This window comes from Panthera tigris, chromosome A2, assembly GCF_018350195.1.
Source record: "Panthera tigris isolate Pti1 chromosome A2, P.tigris_Pti1_mat1.1, whole genome shotgun sequence".
Taxonomy (NCBI): Eukaryota; Metazoa; Chordata; class Mammalia; order Carnivora; family Felidae; genus Panthera; species Panthera tigris.
Genome location: NC_056661.1, coordinates 11405149 through 11425933, shown reverse-complemented (window position 1 = coordinate 11425933; position 20785 = coordinate 11405149). Strand labels below are relative to the sequence as shown.

Sequence of the window (20785 nt, the reverse complement as noted above, 5' to 3'; positions counted from 1 at the left end):
TTCAGCAGAAGCACGGGAGACACACAGACGTCTCTGAAATTAGCAACTTAGCATTCTTGTTAGGCGGGGCTTGTGAGACTCCTCGGCTTTTGCCAGTTCTCGGTCCCTTGTCTTTCCTGGTCCTGGGCTCCGCCCTGTGTGAGGCTCCTCACTGACCTCTGGCCCTCAACACCACTTCTCGAGCTTTCTCATTTCATTCCCTGCGGCTATGGTTTGGGGGACCTTAGGGTACAACCTTGGGGCATTGTTTTATAAGCCAATCAGTCAACAGTCTTTTATTTTACAGTTTCTCTAAAATATTTAGCTGGCGCCCCAGCTTCGTGTGTCCAGGCAGCTCCAAGTACAAGCAAGTACAGCCAAAGATTTCCCTGGACACAGTTTTTCCCACCCATTTCTTTTATTGTGGTGAAATACACTGGACATAAAATTGACGGCCTTAACCTTTTTTTTTTTTTTTTTTTTTTTAATGTTTATTTTTGAGAGAGAGAGAGAGCGTGAGCAGGGGAGGAGCAGAGGGAAAGGGAGACACAGAATCTGAAGCAGGCTCCAGGCTCTGAGCTGTTAGCACGGAGCCCGATTTGGGACTCGAACTCATGAATGGGGAGATCATGACTTGAGCCGAAATCAAGAGTTGGACGATTAACTGACTGAGCCAGCCAGGCGTCCCCATCTGATAGCGTTCTTAAACCCAAATGCTGCCCTCTTGCCTTGGGCCTTGGCATTTTCTTCAGGCTGTTGAGCAAGGGCCATCATCTTGCTGGAACTGTCTCCTCAGAGCCACCTGGTATCACTGCTTCCCGGGGAGGCCCCAAATTACCAGACTCAGTCAATTTAAATCATAACCTGCATGGAGAGAGACTGCCTTAATGTTATTAGAGTCCCTTCCATCCTGGCTTACCCCAGCACATCTCTGTTTCCATTAACAGTGGCAGGAAGTAGGAAACACACACAAATAGTCTGGCTATTTGCCAGGCTGTCATGCAAGATGTCACAGTTTTCCCAGATGGTTTGCTCTAACATAACACAGGTCACCAATGTCCCACCGTGCGTCTGTGTCCTCATGATCTGTTACCTGATGGCTAAGGTAATGCCTCAGAGTTTGGGTTTTCATTACGGCAGAACCCCATTTCTGGCATTAACATTTACGTTAGTTATTGTTCAGTATGAACTGCTGTAACAGAGAGACCCCAGAAACGCAGCAACTGAAACCCGACAGAAGTTACATCTTGCTCATGTAGCCGTCTAGAGGTGGCAGTCGGTTTGGGGCTGGTAAAGTGACTCTGTTTTCCTTATAAGCCGTGTCTTCGGTCCCTGGGTCCAAAGTAACGTCTTTACCTCCGACCATTGTGTCTACATCCCAGGCTACAGGAAGGGGTGTTAGGCTCTAAGGAGCACATGCCCTTTCCTTTTAAGGGCACAGTGTGGATGTAGTCATCATCACATCTCTTCACGTTCTCTTGGCCGGAACTATGACCCACACTGCAGCATCTGGAATACAGGGTTTTTAGGTGGATTGCCATGTGCTGGGCCACATCCTGGGAGTTCTTTTCTTTTTTTTAATTTTTCCCCCAATGTTTATTTATTTTTGAGAGGAAGAGACAGAGTGTGAGCAGGGGAGGGGCAGAGAGAGAGGGAGACACAGAATCCGAAGCAGGATCCAGGCTCTGAGCCATCAGCACAGGGCCCGAAGCAGGGCTCGAACTCACAAACCGCGAGATCATGACCTGAACTGAAGTTGGATGCTTAACCAACTGAGCCACACAGGCACCCTGAACTTTTTTTTTTTTTTTTTTTTTTTAAGTAAGCTCTACACCTAACATAGGGCTTGAATTTATGACCCCTAGATCAAGAGTCACATGCTCTACCGACTGAGCCAGCCAGGCGCCCTTTAGGGGTTCGATTTAAAAAAATTTTTTTTTTCACGTTTATTTATTTTTGAGAGACAGAGAGAGATGGAGTGTGAGCAGGGGAGGGGCAGAGGGAGAGGGAGAGGGAGACACAGAATCTGAAGCAGGCTCCAGGCTCTGAGCTGTCAGCACAGAGCCCGACGCAGGTCTTGAACCCATGAACCTCGAGATCATGACCTGAGCCGAAGTCGGACGCTTAACTGACTGAGCCACCCAGGCACCCCAGGAGTTTGATTTTTAAAGGAGGAAACTGAGAATGAATTCTGGTAGACAAGTAGCAACACATTAATTGTATCCTCCCATGAAGCAAGATTATTATTTCCATTATACTGATGAGTAACACGAAGGGTCCAAGAGTTTAAAAAGATTGGCCCCATATCCCATGGCTACTGAAGAGCCACCCGGGATTCAGTCCCAAGTGGTATGTGCCCTTAGCAGCTTTGACCACTGGGAGGACCCTGGGAAACCGAGAGATTACAAATAATCTGAAAGAAATGTGGGATGTGGGGCGCCTGGGTGGCTCAGTCAGTTAAGCGTCCGACTTCAGCTCAGGTCATGATCTCACGGTTCATGGGTTGGAGCCCCGCATCGGGCTCTGTGCTGACAGCTCAGAGCCTGGAGCCTGATTCGGGTTCTGGGTCTCCTTCTCTCCCTGCCCTTCCCCTGCTCGCACTCTGTGTGTGTCTCTCTCTCTCAAAAATAAATAAACATGAAAACAAAAGTGCTCCTTCGGTGAACAAACACGAGTGATAAGAAAGCAAAACTGTGTTACTGCTGATGTGGAGGAAGTTTGAGGTCTGGACGGAAGGTCAAACCACCACGACGTTCCCTTAAGCCGAAGCCTCGTCCGGAGCAAGGCCCTAACCCTGTAATTCTACAAAGGCCGAGAGAGGTGAGGAAGCTCTCACGTTGGAGGCTAGCAGACACACGTCGGGTCGCGAGGTTCCAGGAAAGACGCCACCGCCCCTGACGCGGCAGCGCAAGGCGAAGCAGCAGGTGCAGACGCAGAAGCTGCAGCGAGTGATCCAGAAGATCTAGCCGAGATCATTCACGAGGGTGGTCGCAGTCTACACAGCAGGTTGTCCGTGGAGACCAGTCTTCTGATTGGAAGAGGATGCCATCCAGGACTTTCAGAGCTAGAGAGGAGAAGTCAATGGCTGCCCTCGAAGCTTCAGAGGACAGGATGGCTCTCTCGTTAGGGGCTAAGGCAGCTGAAGTCAATGCTTATTTGCCATTGCAAAAGTCCTAGGGCCCTTAAGAAGTAGGCTAAATTGACTGTCTATGCTCTATACGTGGAACAATAAAGCCCAGATGATAGCTTATCTGTTTACAGCATGGTTTATTAAATATTTTAAATCTACTGTTGAGATCTACTGCTAGAGAGAGAGAGAGAGAGAGAAAGCAAGAAAGGAAGAAAGCAAGCAAGCAAGCAAGAAATTCTTTTCAAAATAAGACTGCACGTTGACAATGTGCATGGTCACCCAAGAGCACTGATGGAGATGTAAAGTAAGTTTAATGTTGTTTTCAGGCCTGTAAACACAGTATCCATTCTGAAGTCCATGGATTAAGGAGTAATTTTGACTTTTAAGCTTATTCTTTAAGAAATACATTTTGGGGCACCTGGGTGGCTCAGTCAGTTGAGTGTCCAACTCCTGACTTTGGCTCAGGTCATGATCCCAGGGTCGTGGGATCGAGCCCCACATCGGACTCCATGCTAGGCATGGAGCCTGCTTAAGATTCTCTCTCTCTCTCTCTCTCTCTCTCTCTCTGCCCCTCTCCCCAACTCATACTCTATCTCTCTCTAAAACAGAAAAAAATAAATACGTTTTGATTTTTTTATGTGTATTTATTTTTGAGAGAGAGAGAGAGAGAGAATGGGAGAGGGGCAGAGAGAGGGAGACACAGAATCCGAAGCAGGTTCCAGGCTCTGAGCTGTCAGCACAGAGCCTGACGTGGGGCTTGAACCCATGAACTGGGAGATCATGACCTGAGCTGAAGTCAGACACTTTATATATATATATATTAGAGAGAGGAGAAAGAGAGGGAGGGAGAGAGAATCTCAAGCAGGCTTCACGCCTGGTTGTGCAGGGCCGGCGTGGGGCTCAGTCTCATGACTGAGGTCATGATCTGGGCCGAAATCAAGAGTTGGACGCTTAACTGATTGAGCCACTCAGGTGCCCAGGAATAAAGTCTTTTTCAACTAAGGTATGTGCATTTGTTATTTGAGACATGACGCTATTGCGCACGTAACAGACTACACTATAGTGTAAGCACAACTTTGATACGCCCTGGGAAACAAGAACATTCATTTGACTTGCTTTATCGTGGTGGTCTGGAACTAAATCTGTGATACCTTGGAGGTATGCCTCTTTTTGTGGTTTCTGTGGACTTTATTTTTTCCAGCCTTGAGGACTGACTGGCTTTCATTTCTCTGCTTGGGTGGATGGAAATGTGGGTCTGCCCCTCATTTTTAGGCATTTAGAGGGGGCTTGGAGCCGGGTATGACTTGTACCTCCTGGGAATGGCTGGAGGCCCCAGGGGGTGCCGTTGGCTCAAGCAGGTGGAAGCAAGGAAGGGCTTACAGCAATTTGGAAGGATCTCTGGGTACCTTGAGCTCCTTCTCAAAGGCGGTATGAGCATTTTATTTATTTATTTATTTATTTAAGAAATTTATTGGCAAATTGGTTTCCATACAACACCCAGTGGTCATCCCAGCAGATGCCCTCCTCAATGCCCATCACCCACCCTCCCCTCCCTCCGACCTTCCCATCAACCCTCAGTTTATTCTCAGTTTTTTAGAGTCTCTTATGATTTGGTTCCCTCCCTCTCTAACTTTTTTTTTTTCTCTTCCCCTCCCCCCACGGTCTTCTGTTAAGTTTCTCAGGATCCACGTAAGAGTGAAAACATATGGTATCTGTCTTTCTGTATCTGTCAAATAAGTGAAATGACTTATTTCACTTAGCGTAACACTTTCCAGTTCCACCCACGTTGCTACAAAAGGCCATATTTCATTCTTTCTCACTGCCAAGTAGGATTCCATTGTGTGTATAAACCACGATTTCTTTAACCATTCGTCAGTTGATGGACATTTAGGCTCTTTCCATCATTTGGCTCTTGTTGAGAGTGCTGCTATAAACATTGGGGTACAAGTGCCCCTATGCATCAGTACTCCTGTATCTCTTGGGTAAATTCCTAGCAGTGCTATTGCTGGGTCAGAGGGTAGATCTATTTTTAATTTTTTGAGGAACCTCCACACTGTTTTCCAGAGTGGCTGCACCAGTTTGCATTCCCACCAACAGTGCAAGAGGGTTCTCGTTTCTCCACATCCTCGCCAGCATCTATAGTCTCCTGATTTGTTCATTTTATGTATGAGCATTTAGAAACACTGGCCACTGAACCAGGATCTGGAGATCTGGACCCGTTTACCTGCGAACCACTCTTGGAGACATGGGAGGGTCCCTTCCCTTCTCCTTCTCTTGGAGGTCATTACATGCAGCAATTGACATTGATGATCTCTCTTTGCCATTTTCAGACCCTATGTTGTCTCTGGAACTCATAAATGAGGCTTGATGAGAATATGAAGGTCTGGCAAGGTCACTGCTTCCCCAAATGTGAAGCGTCTAACAGTAATATTTCCTGCATGTGGTGTTCAAGAAAACTTTGCGCTGCACAGGTAGAAACCTATTCCTTTTCCTAATTCTCTTTCAAGGCTACCGATTACTTCAAGAAATTGGTAAATTTCTTGATGCTAGTGGATCTTTGGTTAATTTTTTAAAAATTTGAGGGTGGTTGACACACAATATTATGTTAGTGTTCAGTCTAGTGATTCCACGTCTCCATACCTTATGCTGCCCTCACGTCAGGGTAGCTGCTATCATCACATGACACTGTTACAATATCATTGACTGTGTTCCCTACGCTGTACCTTTTATTCTCGTGGTTTACACATTCCATAACTGGAAGCCTGTGTCCCCCACTCCCCTCCACCCATTTTGTCCATCCTCCTATCCCCCTTCCCTCTAGCAACTCTCGGTTTATTTTTATGGTGGATTCTGCTTTTTGTCTATTTCTTCTCCTTCTTTTTTGTAGATTTCACATATAAGTGAAATCAGATGGTATTTGTTTTTCTTAGTCTTATTTCTGCTAGTGTATCTTAAAAAAATTTTTTTTTTAATTTTAGAGAGAGAGCGAGCACGCACAAACCAGAGAGAGGGGCAGAGGAGAGAGAGAGAGAGAGAGGGAGGGAGAGAGAGAGAATCCCAAGCAGACTCCGGATGTGGGGCTGGATCCCATGACCCTGGAATCACGACCTGAGCTGAAATCAAGAGTCAGACACTTTGGGAAGGCAAGCTGGTGCGGCCACTCTGGAAAACAGTATGGTGGTTCCTCAAAAAACTAAAAATAGAACTATCCTACGACCCAGCAATTGCACTACTAGGCATTTATCCATGGGATACAGGTGTGCTGTTTCAAAGGGGCACATGCACCCCAATGTTTATAGCAGTGCTACTGACAATAACTAAAGTATGGAAAGAGCCCAAATGTCCATGGATGGGTGAATGGATAAAGAAGATGTGGTATTTATATACAAGAGAGTATTACTCTGCAATCAAAAGAATGAAATCTTGCCATTAGCAACTACGTGGATGGAACTGGGGGGTATTATGCTAAGTGAAATTAGTCAGATAAAGACAAATATCATATGACTTCACTCATATGAGGACTTTAAGACACAGAACAGATGAACACAATGGAAGGGAAGCAAAAATAATATAAAAACAGGGAGAGGGATGAAACATGAGAGACTCATAAATATGGAGAACAAACAGAGGGTTACTGGAGGGGTTGTGGGATGGGGGATGGGCTAAATGGGTAAGAGGCATTAAAGAATCTACTCCTGAAATCATTGTTGTACTACATGCTAACTAATTCGGATGTAAATTAAAAAAATTAAAAAAATTAAAACAAATTTAAAAAATTAAAAAAAAAAGTCAGACACTTACCCGACTGAGCCTCCTAGGTGACCCTGCTAATGTATCTTAAAAAAACTGTTTACATTGTGTGTGTATACCTCTCTCTATACACGCATGTGCATGCAATTATATGTGTAACTTAAAAGTATGATATATTAAAATAGATTTTTTTTTTTAGTGCACAAGTCAATGAATTTTAACACATGCCACTGCTGTCGTAATCCAGGTACAGAACATCATCCCACAAAACTCCCTTGTGTGACCCTCTTTATAGTCACATCCTCCCCTAGTCCCCAGAAACCACTCACCTGTCCTCTGGTTTTGTCACTTACAGAATATTGTATCAATGGAATCATATAGTATGTAACGTTTTGAGACTGACTTCCTTCACTCAGCATAATTTTGTATGCGTGTTTAGCTTGTGGATAGACAATACTCTCCCCCAGCCTGTTTGTTTTTGAGGTAAAATTGACATATACCATTGTACTTTAAGGTCCACGACTAATGATTTGATATGCCTATATATTGCAAAATGACGACCACAGTAAGTTAATATCCATCACCTCACAGAATTACAACTTTTTTCCTTGTGATGAGAACTTTTATTTATTTATTTATGTATTTATTTATTAAAAATTTTAATGTTTATTCTTGAGAAAGAGAGAGAGATAGAGACAGAGTATGAGCAGGGGAGGGTCAGAGAGAGAGAGAGAGAGGGAGACACAGAATCTGAGGCAGGCTCCAGACTCTGAGCTGTCAGCACAGAGCCTGAGGCGGGGCTCAGACTCACAGACCCCGAGATCGTGACCTGAGCCGAGGTCGGACGCTTAACCGACTGAGCCACCAGGCGCCCCATGATGAGAACTTTTAAAACCCATTCTCTTAGCAACTTTCAGATCTATGATATAATACTGGTAACTGTGGTCTCCATCCCCAGGACTTATTTATCTTTTAACTAGGTATTTGTACCTTTTGACCACTTTCACCCCCATTCCCTCCTCCCACCCCAACTTCTGGCAACCACACAGCTGTTCTCTGAGCATAATTATTTTGAGATTCATCTAAGTCGTTGTGTGTTTCAGTAGCTTGCCTTCTATTGCTGAGTTGTGTTCCATGGTATGGGTGGATCACAGTTTAACCACTCACCTATTGAAGGCATTAAACTTAAAAATAAAACTGTCAGTTGGGGGCCCTAGGTGCCTCAGTCGACTAAGCGTCTGACTCTTGATTTCGGCTGTTTATGATCTCACATTTCATGAGTTCAAGCCCTATTTCGGGCTCCACGCTGACAGTGTGGAACCTGCTTGGGATTCTCTCCCTTCCCCCCTCTCTCTGCCTCTCCCCTGCTCACTCACTCTTTCTCTCTCAAAATAAATGAATACACTTAAAAAAATAAAATAAAACTGTCGGTTATTTATCAGCAAAAATGGGCTTATTCAGGAAGACCAGAAAATTACAATTCATGATACCTAGGCCACCACAATCTACAGGCAAGTGTGAGGCACATAGGCAAGGAAAGTTCTTTAGAGAGGAAAGGGGAGGGTTGGGAGGAGCTGCTATAAACCAAAAGTCCATTGGAGTAAACTGGGAGTTCAAAGTATAGTGGCTTTTTCATGGCTGTGGGGTCACAGTCTCTCCTTGGTCGGGCTGTTGCTGGGGGAGGAGAAAGACCTTTCTTCCTTCTGCCGGAGTAGTTCAGTGGTATCTGTTCTCAAGACTTGCAAGGTAAGTCCCTCGCTGCTTAGTTTACAGTTGATGGTGAGTGGTAGGGTGTGTGAGCTCCCCTTCTGACCTCCCAGCTCCATTTTAAATGAGGTTTCATTCTCCTGATTTTCACAAGGGACGTTTGGTTTTTTCCTAGCTTTTGGCTATTACCAATAAAGCCCCTCTGAAAAATTGTGTGCAGGTTTGGTGTGACTTAGGCTGTTCAAAATCCTCTCTGGCCTTCCAATTCACTTAGAATTAAATCCAACGTTAAGTGCAAGGGTGTCTGGGTGGTCCCCAAATGCTATACCCTGTGACAAGCATGGGGAAGCCATGTGGTTGAAGCACAGTACCTGTTCTTGAGGTCCTCCCAGTCTGGGGGCAGCACGGCTGGAGTTCACATTGTGCCTCTATCACTTACAAGCTGTGTGACCTTGAGCAAGTTCCTTAACCTCTCTGCGTTTCAGTTTCCTCACCTGTAAATGGAGAGATTAATAACATAAACTACGTTACAGGGCTGTTGTGAGGATTAAACGAGTTAATGCGAAGAGTATGGAACAAGCCCTTACATGTAATAAGTGCTTAACAAAAATGATCACTGTTTCATTATTGGCTTTCGGAATTTAATTGCACTGGAAGGCCTGTCTAGGAAGTTTGTATTTTATCCTGTTAATTGTGTGCAGGGAGAGTGGGGTTGAGCTGGTAGATGAGAGACAGGAGGGAGAGGGAGGGGTTTGGAGACTCTTGGAATACTCCTGAATAGCTTTCATGGGGTGGTGGGGAGGAGTCTGGTTGGAGTGGGTTGAAGAGGGAATAGATGGAGGGCTTATGGAGACAGCAGATGTAGATAACTCACTGGAGGAATTTTGCTAAAAAGAAATGCAAAGGGGGGGGGGGGCGCCTGGTGGCTCAGTGGGTTAAGCGTCCGATTTCAGCTCAGGTCATGATCTCACAGTTTGTGAGTTCAAGCCCCGTGTTGGGCTCTGTGCTGACAGCTCAGAGCCTGGAGCCTGCTTGGGATTCTGTATCTCCCTCTCTCTCTGCTCCTCTCCCACTCCCACTCTGTCTCTCTCTGTCTCAAAAATAAATAAACATTAAAAAAAATTTTTTTTAAAAGTGCAAAGGGACAGTAGTAAGTGGAAAATGTGGGGCAAAGGGGTTTCCTTTTCTTTCTTTTAATGGGTGAAATGAAAAGTAGGAATGATTTCAACATAAGACATAATTAACAACAGGGTGTAATCCTCAGAGGGAAATCCCTGAAGTTGGCAAGGGATGAGGGCCAATGTTAAAATGGTACAATCTTTATCTTCTCCCCCCACAGGCGGGTGCAGTGTTCCTGGAAGTACTGCAGTACCACGTGGATGGGTGAAGTGGGCGGAGTAAGCTCCTATTCCAACTCCCTGCTCCAAAAATCCATTTAATATATTACCCTCGGATAGGGGACGTATCTGATATTAATCTGGCAACAGTTACTACAGTTGATCTTAGCTAAAAGGCCGAGAAACAACTAGATTTGTTTTGGAAGGAAGCAGGGTGCTCAGTACCAGAATTACTTCCCCCTCGCTGGTGGAGAGATCATTCTCTAGAGGCCAGATGGCTGGAGCCAAGGACCACCGGCGTCGAAGCATCTCCTCCCCTGCACTGGGGGCAGAAACTCCTCAAGGTCTGGGAAAGAAGGCGGGGCCTGCAGGGGTGGGGCCAACCGCAGAGGCGAGCCTACGAGCTAGGGGGCGAAGCTCTGCCCTTGCAGGGTTCTGGTGGGATGGGAGGCGGGGCCTGTGCAAGGGCGAGGGGCGGGCTTGTTTGGGATGTGGTTGCAGATGGTGGATCTGGGGAGCGACGTGTGACGTCCCGGTCTGGCCGACCTGAGGGGCATTCGGCACGGCTGGTGTGAAAGCTGGCTGGCTGGAAGGCCCGAACACTACGGACAGAAACGTGGGGGCCAACGGAAGGCCGTGGAAAGCCGGCTCCCCACGGTCGCGGCTTATACAAAATGCCAAGGGGCGTGGTCTCATGTAAAGAAAGGGGGGTTAGGCCCGCAGTGCGAGCCAATGAGAGGCGGGGGAGGGCAGGACTTGTGCTGAGGCGGCCTGTAGGGACGGGGCTTTTATAGGAGGTGCTTGTAACCCAGAACATGGTTACAGCTTTGCGCGTGCGTCTCAGGCCGGACTACGGGGCGCCGCAGACCCAAGTGACAGAAAGGGACAAGGCTGCAGGCTCGGAGCCCGGCCCCCTCAAGCATCGCGTTTGGGTCACGTGACATGAAGGGCACCGAATTCCTCTGGAGTCAGCGCCATTTCCCATAGGTGAAGGCCGAAGTATCCTGGGGGTCAGAGAAGCCTCCTGTTGCGATGTGACCTTGACCCACGGCCTGGGGCGGCTGTCAGGCTCGGGCGCTCGCAGAGGGCAGAGGTCTAGCTTTAAGGGATGGGCGCGCCCGCTAGCTTGGGGGCGTGGCCTCGTCCTTGTAGGTGGTGTAGACTTGGGGTGGGCGGGCTCACCATTGGGACTGAGATTTGGACCCAGGTGTAAAAGAGGCGGGGCTTCCCATCTATTCTTTGAGAAACAGGTAAGTGTGAAGCACTATTTTGAGGCCAAAACTGCCTGTGGTGGCCTATTTTTGGTGCTGGTGGTGACGTAAGGAAGGGGGCTGGCGCCGCGGGAGGCGTGGCCTGGCCCCCAAGAGGCGTGGCCTCGCCCAGAGCCTAACCGCGTAGGTGGCGTGGCGGCGCCGAAACTGGCGAGAAGAGGCGTGGCCCGGGAGCCTTGTGTCCGGGGAACCTTCTTCCGGAAAAGATCGCTGCGCCTAGCTGCTGGCACTGTCCTTTCTCTTTCAGGTGGCGAGTCATGGAGACCCTCACGGCCGCCGCCCCTGCTGGGAGCTTCTTCCCCTCTTTCCTGCTCTTGGCCTGCGGGACGCTAGTGGCCGCATTGCTGGGCTGCGCGCACCGCCTGGGGCTCTTCTATCAGTTGATGCACAAGGTGCGGGGGCATAGGTCAGCGGCGGGCTGGGGGCAGCCAAAGAAGGAAGGAGCTCCTGGCACTCCCAGCTCACTTATTTTACAGGAGAAAGTGAGGCCCGACTAATCTAGGGGGCTCGGTTGGGAAATTCTGTCTACGGCCCTTAACGGGTTCGGCAGTCTGCAGACAGGTCCCTGGGCTTTGCCTCTAGGCAGAGATAAATCGGGCGGTAGCTGCCGGGTACTCAGCGCCCCGCCTACTCCTTCCCCAGAGGCCAAGAGCCCTTTTCACTGAGCGCAGCTCCCTAAACCCGACGTGATCAGAGTGGGCCAAAGGTAGCACCAGAAGGGGTAGCTGTGAGAGATGTCATGTACTTCTCAACGCGTCCCCTAGAGGTGCTTTTGTTTCTGTACTCATTTTCCACAAGAGAAAACTGAGGCTCAGAGAGTTTGTGTGGTAACTTGTCATAGGTGGCCTTTTGGGGAACAGTTGACCCCACGGATCTCACCCTGAGCTGCTTGGGTCCTCCCTCAGGAGTCCACCCCTTCCCCTCCCAAGGTCACTGGCCTTGAGGATTTCTGGAGACTTAAGGCAAAGGCCTCTGGTGTGCGGGGCTGGGAACAAGCGGAGGCTCAGAAGCCTCAGCATATGCTGTGCCAGCAGGCCGCTCCCTTGCCAGGTGCTTAGTGGCTGGCAGCCTGTCAGTGGGGCCTGCCCAGTGAGTGGGAGGAAGCCTAGCGGGCTGGGATCAACAGTTGCCACTAGGTCCTGGAGGGCAGGCAGTTCTGGAGTCTCAGCAGATGGCCCCTGGCCAAACTACTTTGGGTTCTGGGGATCCACTTTCCCTCTCCTCTCACTCATTGGCCTACTGTCCCCGGAGACAGGAAGTGTAACAGAAGGGGGCGCTCAAGAGCCTTGGCTCTATGGGACTTTGAATCTTGCCAGGGCAAGTCTTGGTTCCCTTAGCTGTAAAAGGACGGCCTGCCCTACTCTGGGCCTTGTGTATAGTATGATATGTGCCTCACCAATATCAAAGTTCCTCTGACCCCGGACTCTGTCCTGCCCTGCTTCCTGGGGGAGTGAGAGTGCCCTCTCCCTGTCTGCCTTGGCGCTCTTGCCCTGGTCCTTGGTAATTGTGCTTCTCTCCCTCCGTGGGCCCAGGTGGACAAGGCGAGCATCCAGCATGGCGGGGAGAATGTGGCAGCTGTGCTGAGGGCCCACGGTGTGCGGTTCCTCTTTACCCTGGTCGGCGGGCACATTTCCCCCATACTGGTGGCTTGTGAGAAGTTGGGCATCCGCGTGGTGGACACACGCCACGAAGTCACAGCTGTCTTTGCCGCTGATGCTGTGGCCCGCCTGACCGGTGAGGGCAGAGCAGAGAGGGTGGAGGGCTGGTGAGAGTGGGACGGGAAGTCTTTGCAGGGCAGAGTTTTTTCAGAGGTGGCCGGGAGGGAGGGCAGGGCCATGATGGATTCTGTATTTCAGGGACCGTGGGTGTAGCAGCAGTGACAGCGGGCCCTGGCCTCACCAACACGGTGACTGCAGTGAAGAACGCCCAGATAGCTCAGTCTCCAGTCCTGCTTCTGGGTGGGGCCGCCAGCACTCTGCTGCAGGTGCCCTGCCCTTGGGTGGATGGCGGGGGTCCCGGGGAGCCTCAAAGGGCTCATGTATTGACTCTCTGGCCTCCTCTGTTTCCACCAGAACCGGGGTGCGCTCCAGGCCATTGATCAGATGGCCCTGTTTAGGCCACTGTGCAAGTTTTGTGCTTCTGTGCGGAGAGTGCGGGACATCGTGCCCACCCTGAGGGCTGCGATGGTGGCTGCCCAGTCGGGGACCCCAGGTAGGTTGGGGGTGGGGCTGGGCGGTGGTCAGGCCCTAAGGTCTGGGTCCAGGGAGGCATGGCAGGCTCAGTATCCTCCCTGCCCCTCCACAGGCCCAGTGTTTGTGGAGCTTCCCGTTGATGTGCTGTACCCCTACTTCATTGTCCAGAAGGAGATGGTGCCAGCCAAGCCGCCCAAGGGCCTCGTGGCTCGAATGGTCACCTGGTGAGTTGCCTCACCCCCACCGTGCCCTCTCCAGCCCCCTGCCCTCTTTTGTAACTTCCTGCCAGCCTCTGTCTCTCCTTTGACTCATTCATTGGTTTGCATACCAGCTGAGGGGAACCAGCCATAGGAAGAGCATTGGAGGTAGAGGGACTAGCATATGCAGAGGTTCTGAGGCAGGAGCGAACTTGGTGGGTTGGGAAAGCAAAGTAGCCTCTGTGGCAGCAGCAGGTGAGCAAAGGGGAGAGGGGCAGAGGTTGAGCTCAGAGCGGCCAGCAGGGGCCGTTGGGAGGACCTGGGGTTTTGTTTTTACTTTGAGATCCGTCGAGAAGCATTATATGGTCCAAAGCAGAGGTGTGGCACACCCCGATTCAGGTTTTTATCACGTTCCCTCTGACTGCTGCTGGGGAATGGACTGTGGGCTTGGGTGGAAGCTGGGAAGGCAGGGAGGAGGGGTTGTCGGCCCTGGGATGAGAGGCAGTGGTGGCCTGGCTTTGAGTGGTACCTATGGGATGCAGAATAAGGAATAAGCTTAAAGGTTTTCCTGGAAGAGCTACAAGGTTGAGGGGGGACTTCTTTCAGTGGAGAGGATAGGAAGGGGTTCCATGTGGGGCCACATCCCCAGCAGAGGTATCTGGTTTTGGCCACCCCTGCGATGGGCCTGGCCGGAGCGGCACAGGAAGGAGAGTCGATTCTCCTCTTCCTTCCCCTCTGTCCCTTCCCTTTGCCTGTCCTTGCTCTTCTACCTTCCATGTATTTAGCGAGTGCCACAGTGTTCCAGGTACCAGGACCGGCACGAACAAGACAGGCCCCTGTGCCCTGGGCACTCGAGAAGTCCCTTGAAGACCAGTTCGGGGGGTAGAACTTTATTCACATATCTTTTATGACAACACTGAGTGAAGAGGGTAAGGTGTTACTACACCCATTTCATAGAGTGGGTAACTGGGACCCAAAGGGGGTAAATGACTGGCAGGAAGTCATCCAGCTTGTTAATGGCACACGAGGATTCAGCCTGGAGGAGCCTCCCATGCTTTATCCACAAAGCTATGTGCCATCTACAGGGAATGAAATGAAGGTTCAGAGAGATGGGTCTGAATCCCGAGCCAGTAACTAGCTGTGTTAACCTTGAGCAAGTGATTAAGCCTTCCCCACCCACCCCCCGCCAGTTTAATGGAAATACAGTTGACATAGGGGACTGTGCAGGCTTAAGGTGGACAGCGTCATAATTTGACTGATCCTGTTGTGATTAAACCTTTCTTGACTGCAGCTTGCCTATCTGTAAAATGAAGTGTAGCGTGGTTTTCTCTCTAGACTAAGATTCTGTGAAGAATAAAACAAGATAGCTTCGACAGTGTAAAATGCTGAAGTGACTAATTAGCCATTGTCTTAGATAAGAATAGGGTTGAGTCCAGTGTCCTTTCAGGTGTAAGGCAAGCTGTCTCCCATCCTTTCTCCAACCTGGCTAGGGAACCACAAATACAGAGGGGGATTCAGAGGTCCTGAACAGATAGGAAGTGGCTGGTGACCATGCCAGGTAGGCTGAATTTTGTTTGTTTATTTGTTTGTTAAAGTTTATTTATTTATTTTGAGAGAGAGTGACAGAGCAAGGAAGCACATGCATGCAGGGTTGAGGCAGAGAGGGAGGGAGACAGAGAATCCCAAGCAGGCTCCGCAGTGTCGGCACAGAGCCTGATGCAGGGATTGATCTCATCAACCGTGAGATCATGACCTGAGCCGAAATCAAGAGTCGGACACTTAACTGACTAAGCCACCCAGGCACCCGAGGTAGGCTGAACTTTTAAGCAATTTTGTTCTGTGGCGGTGACAGCAGCCTGTTTGTTCCCTGGTTCTGGCTCCCCCCTCCCCCCCTTCCATTCTCCTCTCCTCTCCTGGGCTGCCCCTACTCAGCCCTTTGGGCTGGCTCTTCCTTTGCCTTTCTTTCTATGTTGGGGTTTACCATGGTTTCTTCCTTGGCCTCTTCTCATTCTCTGTATTCTTGGTTCCTCCTCAAAAGAGAAACAGAAGCTTCTGGTTCCGACTCCTTTTTTGCCGACACCCACATGTCTTGTTCTTGGCTGGATTGGATGTTCCTTGAATGCAGAGCTGGGCAAGATTTATCTCTATGTCTCCAGGGCCCTGGAGGCCCACATGGGAAGTCAGGGCCCTATGACCCAATGAATAAGGAGACAGAAGGAGGTGTCGGAAGCCGGAGAAAGAGGCTTGAGTGCCTTCCCTGATTGAGTGTTTTGCAAAGTGCTTTATATCCTGAATGGATAGATAGTGAACCTTGGGAAAGAGATTCCCTTTTCCATTTTACAGAGGAGGAACCTCAGAAAAGTTAAGTCACTTGCCCAGTCGCACAGCTAGGAAGCGTGGAGCCTTGTGTGTCTCACTCTGCAGCCGTGGCCCTGATCCTGGCACTCCACACTTGTGTCACTTGGTTCTGAGGGTCTGTGTCAGGTTGGGTGGTCGCCAGAAGCTTCTGAGGGGCAACAGGTGGCTGGAGACTCAGCCACTGGGGTTTGTCTGTCTGGGGTGTGGCTCACCCACTTCTGTGCCTGTCTCACTTCCCGGCTCGACCCTGGCCTCCTTCAACTCCCAGAACCCCAGTCATTAATCCTGGTAACTGCCTCTTCCTCTCATCTTTGCAGGTACTTAGAGAATCACCTGGCCAACCTCTTTGCAGGAGCCTGGGAGCCTCGGCCTGAGGGGCCTCTGCCTCTGGACATTCCGCAGGCATCCCCCCAGCAGGTGAATCGCCTCTCTTCCCTGGTTCCCTGAGGAACCCCACCTGGCAGGATGGCCTCTCTCTGAGTCAGTAGTGGGGCCTGGATCTTGGGGGCTGATGGTGACTCACACGGTTGGCTCTTTGAGCCCCATCTCTAATCCCAGGTTCAGCGCTGTGTGGAAATCTTGAGCCGAGCCAAAAGGCCCCTTGTTGTGCTGGGGAGCCAGGCTCTGCTGCCCCCGACACCTGCTGACAGACTTCGGTGAGAGCCCTCAGCCCTGCCCTTGCTGTCATATCCCTGGTCCCCGGTCTCCGGATGCCTTGTGGGGTGGGGACATGCCCTCGGCTACACTCCCCTCTGCTCTGCCTGGACCCCCAGGACTGCCGTGGAGACCCTTGGCATCCCCTGCTTCCTGGGAGGGATGGCACGAGGACTGCTGGGCCGCAACCACCCCCTCCACATCCGGCAGAACCGCAGCGCTGCTCTGAAGAAAGCAGACGTGGTCCTCCTGGCAGGTGGGCCTCGGCCTCCTCTGCCCTCTCCCCTTTCCCTCCCTGCAGGCCCCGCCCCTGCTCCTCTCCCCGCTCCCCCTGTGGCCCTGCCCCTCGTAGTCAGGTACTTAACTGGCACCCTACCCTCATAAGCACTCACCCTCTTACCTTGGGCCCGCCCCTTGCCCCTTGCCCCTTGCCCGGGTTTGGACAGCCGTGTACTTGAAATTCAGCCAGGGAAGTTCTGGCAAGCTCGCAGTCAGGCCGCGTGGCTCAGCCCTGCACGGAGGAAGAGGCACAGACAGTGGGCACCTGTAGTGTTCACATTCAGCGTTGGCACGTGTGTGCTCTGTGCAGGATGGACACAGCATGTGTGCGTGCGGCGTGCGTGTAAAGGGGAGTCCTGGCCACCGCGTCATAGTTGTATCGGTTCGCTGTTGTGTGATGACCATCCCCAAACTCAGTGACTGAAAACGCGCTTATTATGGGGGCGCCGGGGTGGCTCAGTGGGTTTAAGTGTAGGACTTCGGCTCAGGTCGTGATCTCACCATTTGTGAGGTTGAACCCCGCGGCGGGTTTTCTGCTCTCAGAGCCAGGAGCACGCGCTTTGGATCCTCTGTCACCCTGTCTCTCTCTGCCCCTCCCCCGCACTCTCTCTCTTTCAAAAATAAACAAACATTGAAAAAAGGCACTTATTTCTCAAGCTCCACCTATAGGTTAGGCGGTAGTTTTTCTGCTGTTGGTGGGACTCCTTTATGAGTCTGTAGTTGGCAAGGCAAGAAGGCATCTGGGCTGATCCGGGGCGGGCAGGCGCATATCCTTGGGCTTGGCTGACTTTAGGCTGGGCTCACATGGCCTCCGCTGGGCTAATTGACTTCTCTGACTCCTCCTTACATCTTCCTCCAGGTTTCTCATCATCCAGCAGGCCAGCCTGGGCTTGTTCACTTGGTGGAGGATGAGAACAGGCAGGAGGGTTAGAGCAAGGTGTTTTAAGAGAGAAAGAGAGACAGTGGCAGCCACAAGGCTTCTTGAAGCCTGGTCTCAGGAGTGCCTGCCGTCATTCTGCCACAGCCTGTTGACCAAAGCATGTGCCGAGGCCAGCCCAGATTCAAGGGGTGGGGAGATGTGAAGTCATTGCGGCCGGCACTGGCACAGGGAGAAAGGAAGAATGGGGGTCACTTTTGCATCTACTCTGCCATGGTGGGTGAAAGAAGGTAGTGGGAACACTGGCCCTCCAGCCGCTGAGACCCCGCTTCCCACGCCAGGAATCGTGTGCGACTTCCGCCTGTCTTACGGCCGTGTCCTCAGCCGCAGCAGCAAGATCATCATCGTCAACCGTAACCGGAAAGAGATGTTGATGAACTCAGACATGTTCTGGAAGCCCCAGGAAGCCGTGCAGGGTGAGCGCCCTGTACCCCCTCACACACACATGCTCTTCCTGGTCCTTCTCTTGGCTTCTGCTGCAGCTGGCTTGAGCTGGGTGCTTGTGAGCAAGGCCTGAACCCTGCCCTGGCGGGCATCCGGTCAGCTGGAGACATACCTGTGGCTCTCAGACTGATGGGTGCTTCTGGATGAACAGATAGTGGGGTGTGCGTACGAGGGGAGGCCTGGGAATAACATGCATGTGATCCCGCCCCTGGCTGCAAATCCTCCCATGTTGCCTGCTGCCCGGAGGACAGAGACCTACCTCCTTGGCCTCCGAGGCTTCTGTTGTCCTGTCCTACCTTCCCTGTTCAGTCCGCTCCCACAGCCTTTTTGTGCTCTGCTTCTGCCCATCGTCCCAAGGACATTGTGCTGCAGCATAGGCTACACGGAGCTCTCCTGTCAAGCAGAGGAGTGGCACTGTTGCATTCAAGCTCGGGAAGGTCTACTGTAGCAGTTGGTGGGCAGCGAGTTGGAGGGGGCCAGCGAGGTGGAGGCCAGGGGCCCGTTAAACCAGGCCAGGGCAGAAAGGACGAGGCCTGGAGCGGGGATGGACCGGGATGAGAGACTCGGCTTCTCTGAGCCTCTGTGGGATCACTTCGAAGACGGAGATGATGGAAAGTGTATATATCACCGGCCTGTTTATCGGTCACTTCAAAAGCAGCATGCTTGGCTGATGGAGGTGCTTTTCGTGATGTGTTTTAGAGGCAGAATTCACAGCACTGCCTGATCTAGGGTGTGAGGAGGAGGAGGCAGGCGACGAGGCTGCCTGGGTTTCTAACCCACTTAGTGCTCCCTAAACCTTCATTTCTCTGGCCTTGGCTGCCCCGACCTGCTTCTGGCAGACTGTGGGGGGTGTTTTGCCTTTTCTGCTCTAGGAGCATCCCTGGCCTGGCACCTTGCCTCCTGCTATTGCCTCCTGTTGCTATTGGATTCCTGCTGTCCTCGGGCCTTTGGTGCTGGGAGGGCAGGAGGCCACTTCCCTGCAGCTGTTTTCTCTTCCTTCCCTAGGAGACGTGGGCTCCTTTGTGGTGACGCTGGCGGAGGGCCTGAAGGGCCAGACGTGGGCCTCAGACTGGGCAGAGGAGCTTCGGCAAGCTGACCAGCAGAAGGAGCAGACCTTCCGGTGGGGGCCGGGTGCGGTGGACACGGTGGGGGGGGGGGGTGGGTTGCTGGCAGGCTCTCCTGCTGGCCCTGCTGATGTGCACCTCTGTCTGGCAGGGAGAAGGCATTGACGCCTGTAGGCCAGCACCTGAACCCGGTGCGGGTATTGCAGCTTGTGGAGGAGATTCTGCCTGACAACACGATTCTGGTGGTCGACGGTGGAGACTTTGTGGGCACTGCCGCCCACCTGGTGCAACCCCGCGGCCCCCTGCGCTGGCTCGATCCTGGTAAGGAAGGGCCTCTGCCTGGGACGGCTTGTACGGTCCAGGCCCCTTTCTACCCACGTGCTCTTGGTTTCCCTAGGGGCCTTTGGGACTCTGGGGGTTGGTGCAGGATTTGCACTCGGGGCCAAACTGTGCCGGCCAGATGCCGAGGTGAGTCGGGGCGCTGGAGGCAGGAGGCTTGCCGTGTCCTGGGTAGTGAGGTACTCAAGCAGCCTTGTTCCCTGCTCAGGTGTGGTGCCTGTTTGGAGATGGAGCCTTTGGCTATAGCCTCATTGAATTTGACACCTTTGTGAGACACAAGGTGACTGGGCTGCCCGAGGGACGCTGAGGGCTTGGAGTCGTGGGAGCTGTCAGGATGGGCCGGGATAGGGAGGGAGCTGCTTCTGCCTGTCCCTGTCTTTGCCCTCTGGTTGGCCAAGCCTTGAAACTGAAGGCTGTGGGCTGGCCTTGCCCTCTCCCTGCAGATCCCAGTGATTGCCTTGGTGGGGAATGATGCTGGCTGGACCCAGATCTCTCGGGAGCAGGTGCCCTGTCTGGGCAGCAATGTGGCCTGTGGCCTGGCTTACACCGGTGAGGGGCCTGGGCAGGCTGGAGACGGGGGGAGGCTGTTTCAGGCCCGGATGGGCATGCGTTCCTCTCCTGGGCTGACTGCATGGCGGGCTGGGTCCCTGCCACCATCTGACTGGACTTCTCCTTTCAGATTATCACAAGGCAGCCATGGGACTTGGGGCCCAGGGCTTGCTGCTCTCGCGGGAGAAAGATCAGGTGGTCGAGGTGCTTCGTGACGCTCAACAGCAGTGCCGAGATGGACACCCGGTTGTGGTCAACATCCTCATTGGGAGGACAGACTTCCGAGATGGCTCCATTGCTGTGTAGGGCCTTATGGGTCAGTACCCTTGGCTCCCTTCCCACCCCTGGACTGTACCTAGCTGGTTGAGAGCCTCATCCTTGCCTACCTGGACCTGGCCCATCAGGTCCACTGACTCCACAACCCTCCAAGAAGACAGGGTGGGGCTGCAGGGGTCAGAGCTCAGAGAAGCTCCGTGGCAGCACCCGGGAGCTCCTGGGCTTTTTTTCTGTGCGGGGAACAACTGCCCTTTTCTCCCTTCCTCTCTTCCACGCTTAATAAACCACCTCTGGTCCGTGTGGGCCCAAGTACTCATCCCAG

General features: G+C 51.8%; 1 protein-coding gene and 1 non-coding gene across 4 annotated transcripts; one reads left to right on the top strand and one right to left on the bottom strand.

Moving 5' to 3' along the window:
- Positions 1-9904: 9904 nt before the first annotated feature.
- LOC122236840 lies at positions 9905-10092 on the bottom strand. The gene has a single exon (XR_006215087.1). It is a non-coding gene; the product is annotated as a U2 spliceosomal RNA (small nuclear RNA).
- Positions 10093-10760: 668 nt separating this feature from the next.
- On the top strand, positions 10761-20779 carry ILVBL (ilvB acetolactate synthase like). 3 transcript variants are annotated; one of them, XM_042978424.1, is made up of 16 exons: positions 10761-10886; positions 11422-11566; positions 12707-12908; positions 13031-13158; positions 13247-13385; positions 13479-13590; positions 16239-16338; positions 16480-16577; positions 16695-16831; positions 18073-18207; positions 19241-19355; positions 19451-19620; positions 19697-19767; positions 19847-19918; positions 20082-20187; positions 20318-20779. In XM_042978424.1, exons 1-16 carry the CDS (start codon positions 10846-10848, stop codon positions 20491-20493), a joined length of 1947 nt encoding a protein of 648 aa, XP_042834358.1. In that variant the 5' UTR covers positions 10761-10845; the 3' UTR covers positions 20494-20779. The 3 variants fall into 3 exon arrangements, with proteins under 3 accessions (XP_042834358.1, XP_042834360.1, XP_042834359.1); XM_042978426.1 differs by having other exon boundaries at positions 10789-10890; XM_042978425.1 differs by having other exon boundaries at positions 10800-11153.
- The last annotated feature ends 6 nt before the right edge of the window (positions 20780-20785 follow it).

Coding starts and splice junctions, on each gene's coding strand:
- ILVBL (XM_042978424.1), top strand. CDS start 10,846: ATGAAGGGCACCGAATTCCTCTGGAGTCAGCGCCATTTCCC. Junction 13,591..16,238: donor GTGGCTCGAATGGTCACCTG/GTGAGTTGCCTC, acceptor TCATCTTTGCAG/GTACTTAGAGAATCACCTGG. Junction 18,208..19,240: donor GCCCCAGGAAGCCGTGCAGG/GTGAGCGCCCTG, acceptor TTCCTTCCCTAG/GAGACGTGGGCTCCTTTGTG.